Below are 4,042 nucleotides of genomic sequence, written 5' to 3'. Positions count from 1 at the left end.
CAGTATCACAAAAAATACAAAAATAAGACAACTGAGACGAATAAAATGATCCAATATTATACCCGAGTATATTCTATATAAACTAACGTATAATCTATACTCTAATAATGAAGTTTGTGGTGTATATAATATAATAGTAATAAAGTATGTCGTCTATTTGCTGCTGCTATAATTAATGAGCGTCATCAACAAAAAATCCTTTGACCGATCAACCATGATCAGCATCATCCTCATCTGAACTCCCCTGAAAAATACAAAAATAAGGTGAAACAGTGATATTGTTTTATATAAGGAGTGATATTATTTCTAATAACGTATGATATTGTTTCTGACTCGCGACCGTAATAAACAATATCACATTTTCTTATACTGAAATAGTGATAACGTTTAGTATAAGGTGTGATATTATTTCTAATAACGTGTGGTATTGTTTCTAAAACTCCCCAGGAAAATATGAAAATAAGGTGAAACAGTGATATTGTTTTATATAAGCAGTGATATTATGTATAATAACGTGTGATATTATTTCTGTCTCGTGACCATTACAAATAATATCACATTTTGTTATCCTGAAATAGTGATACTATTTAGTATAAGGTGTGATATTATAAATAATAGCGTGTGATATTGTTTCTGACTCGTGACCATAGACCATATATAAAGTTTCATACACAGACTTGTCATGGTGAGCATACCTTATTGTCGGCATCAGGTACAAAAGCATTAGGACAGTTACGCTTATCATGGTGAGCCATTTGTTTGCAATTATGGCAAAGCCTTTTAGGCTTCTCCGCTTTGGCTATGCATTGTTGCTTTTTGGAGATCATTCTCTTCCCACTACCCTTGTTCTTTGCCTGACGGGGTGGTAAAATCCTAACCTCGGTTGAGGAACTGCATCCAAGAAGCATCTCCAACTCCTGCTCTTTGGTTATTGACTCTGATTGCGGATTGAGTTTGACCCTAAATTGCTTTAGTGTGTCAACAAGATTAGTGATCTCATTGGTAGGCACATTCTTGAGCACACTGATAGTTGCATAGAACTCTGACCATAACTTGCACATCTCCAGCTTTCTTAAATCAGTGGCATCAAAGTCATCCATTAACTCACCATGTAAACCATAAAGAGGGATCTTGTGTGCATTCTTGGTCCACCGCATAAGGATGTACTTATCAGGCAAAGTGTGTACTTGTTTCCCAGAGTAAACCCAGATAATGTGTCTGCAAATAATACCCTTTCTGTTGAACAACTTGCTAGAACATTCAGCATCATTGGTTGTAGAATTGTAGACGACTTGATAGATCTTCTGCGTTCTAGCATCAGCTATACCAATTACCTCTATACCGTTGGCAAGTGGTGTGAAGCCACCAACACTAAGGGAACAAATAGAAGCAGTAGCTTCTAGTTGAAAATCTGCGAAAGCAGAATGTGTATAAAGCTTGGAAGCATGAGCTTCTAACTTAAGAGATTTTGATAATTATGGAAGAGTACAATCATCATCTCTATCAAGTTGCTTTTGAGTATGACACTGTACATCAATGGCGCTTTGAAACCGCATCCAGAATTCAACAAGTGTACCATGTGCATTTTCAAAACGCTTGAAAAAATTACTCTGACTCTCAGATCGTTGAGTTGTTCTTAATAGACAACCCATAGGAATATCACGAAAATAAGCTGGGATCCATTTTCTCCTTTTTCTAAACATGGTTGACAACCAGGAATTACCTTCAAGATTATGCTCATTAACCAACTGAGACCACTTTTCTTCAAATTCCAGAGGTTTTAACTCAGCATCCCAAACAATAGCATTCAAACGGCTGACAAAATCAGTCTCTTTCGATATTGCAGGCCCAACCTTATCAATGAGCTTTTGCATGATATGCCACATGCAATATCTGAGCCTAGCATGTTTGAAAACAGCACGCAAACCCTTCTTTATTCCAGCACATTGATCAGTCATTATACAGTGTGGCTCTCGTTGACCCATAGCATCTAGAAACTTTTCAAAGACCCACTTGAACGAATATTCATACTCATGAAATAGCAATGCAGCAGCAAAAGTAACTGACCTTTTGTGGTGGTCTACCCCAGTAAAAGGAGTAAAAACCATATAATACTTATTCGTACTGTAAGTTGGATCATAAGTGATGTAATCACCAAACAAAGAGTAGTTTCTACGAGACACTGCATCACACCAAAACGCACGAACCAAACATTTCCCAGAATCCACCTCATAAGCAAAGTAAAAACCTTCATTGGTATCACGTTTATCCTCGAAATGGTTAACAAACAGTTGAGCATCCCGGTCTCCTATGAAACATTTGATATCCCTTCAAAAATTCTTAAAATCAACCAGTTCAGCTCCAACATTCTCATAGCCATCTACATATTCCTTAACATTTCTAAATGTCGTTATTGGGCCTTGATTAACCCTTGAATGATCAATAATTGTCTTTTTATGGTAAAGATGGAGGTGCCTGTGTTTTTTTTGAAATTGTTGATTTCTAAGTGAACAAAGACGGTGATTATGCCACTCACGAAACTGGAAAACAACATACCCATCCCCATTATAGCGAAACTCAATCATAGCAGTACAACCAATCCTAGTTAGTTTAGTATTTCTAATATCAAATGGCTTGGGAGTTGCCTGCTCCTCTCCACTATGTAAAATAATAGCCTTCCTCTTACGATCTCTAAAACCTTCACGGTTACAAACAACAAATTTATACTGCACATCACCAGAAACAGACCTTTTTTGGGAAAACTTCTTAGGTTCAAAACCACATGCTTTTGCATACACACCATAAAAACTAATAGCTTCTTCCAAGGTCCCAAAAAACTGTCCAATATGAGGTTTAAACTCAAGTGCAACTTTCCTTATCCTTAATTCACTACCACCAGGTGTGGAGTCCAAAAGAAGTTGATGCACACGAGAAGAAACATGATGTTGTTCAACATGTGTAGTAGAGCTAGGTCCATCAGGTGGTTCAATATGTACAGTAGAAGTAATTGAAGACTCAAGAATATCGTTATTATAGTTAGAGATAATTGCAGACTCATGAATATCGTTAGGGGAAGAAGAAGTTACAGTACTTGTAGGATCTGGCAAGAAGTAGCAACAAAAGTACAATGTAAACAAACAAGAAAATGTTAAGAGATATGAAGGAAATCAATATCACACAGGTGTCTGAACAATATTACATATCCCGCTAAACAATATCACAAATTCAGGAAAACAATATCACATATTCTGTAAAACAATATCACACATGGTGTAAGAAAAACAATATCACACAGGTGACTGAACAATGTTATATATCCCCATAAACAATATCAAGAATTCTGGAAAAGAATGTCACATATTTTGTAAAACAAAAACACACTTGCTGTAAGGCACAAAATGAGACTACATGCATATCACACCCATCAGCTTTTACTAAATTAGACAATTCATATCACAACAATCATATTTTGTAAGAATATCAATATGACAACTTAATCTTAGGGCAAACATAAACGTAAAACATGAAATAAGAATTAAAATGCACATAAAATATTTTTAGGTACAATAATTATAAGAACAGCAGTAAAGATGACTAATAATTGGGAATATTTGGCAAAAAATAAAAGAACATGTGATTGAAAGCTGAAAGTACAAAATAAAGAGAAAATAAAGTTGAAATTAAGAACAATAACGTACCAGACATTGGGATGATGATTGAATAAGCGGAGATTAGAGCAGAAAACCTAGAAATCCAACGAAAACGTAGCGAATTTAGAGAAACGCAAAATTAAACTGAAAATAACAAATAAAGCAAGATGAAATTGAAAGTATAGAAACAAAAGTAGAAGAAACGCAGTAAGATGACTACTAATTCGAAACATAGGTACGAAAAAAGGAAAAATATGTGATTTAAAGCTGAAATTACACATTAAAGAGAACATAAAAGATGAAATTAACAACAATAACATACCTGACACACGAATATGATTGAAATAGTATAATAATTGATAAGAATGAGAAGAAGAAAAAACTGAGGTCAC

The 4,042-nt window shown here is 35.0% G+C and overlaps 1 protein-coding gene across 1 annotated transcript; it reads right to left on the bottom strand.

The window, feature by feature from the left end:
• Positions 1 to 208: 208 nt before the first annotated feature.
• On the bottom strand, positions 209 to 3,705 carry LOC141649535 (protein FAR1-RELATED SEQUENCE 5-like). Its single transcript, XM_074458221.1, has 5 exons — positions 3,699 to 3,705; positions 2,557 to 3,100; positions 1,490 to 2,328; positions 696 to 1,411; positions 209 to 244 (listed from the first exon to the last, which is right to left on the bottom strand). Exons 1-5 carry the CDS (start codon positions 3,703 to 3,705, stop codon positions 209 to 211), a joined length of 2,142 nt encoding a protein of 713 aa, XP_074314322.1.
• Positions 3,706 to 4,042: the final 337 nt, after the last annotated feature.

Source organism: Silene latifolia, chromosome 3, assembly GCF_048544455.1.
Source record: "Silene latifolia isolate original U9 population chromosome 3, ASM4854445v1, whole genome shotgun sequence".
In the NCBI taxonomy this organism is placed as follows: Eukaryota; Viridiplantae; Streptophyta; class Magnoliopsida; order Caryophyllales; family Caryophyllaceae; genus Silene; species Silene latifolia.
The sequence above is the reverse complement of the archived record's forward strand: the minus strand, read 5'-3'. Positions and strand labels throughout refer to the sequence as shown.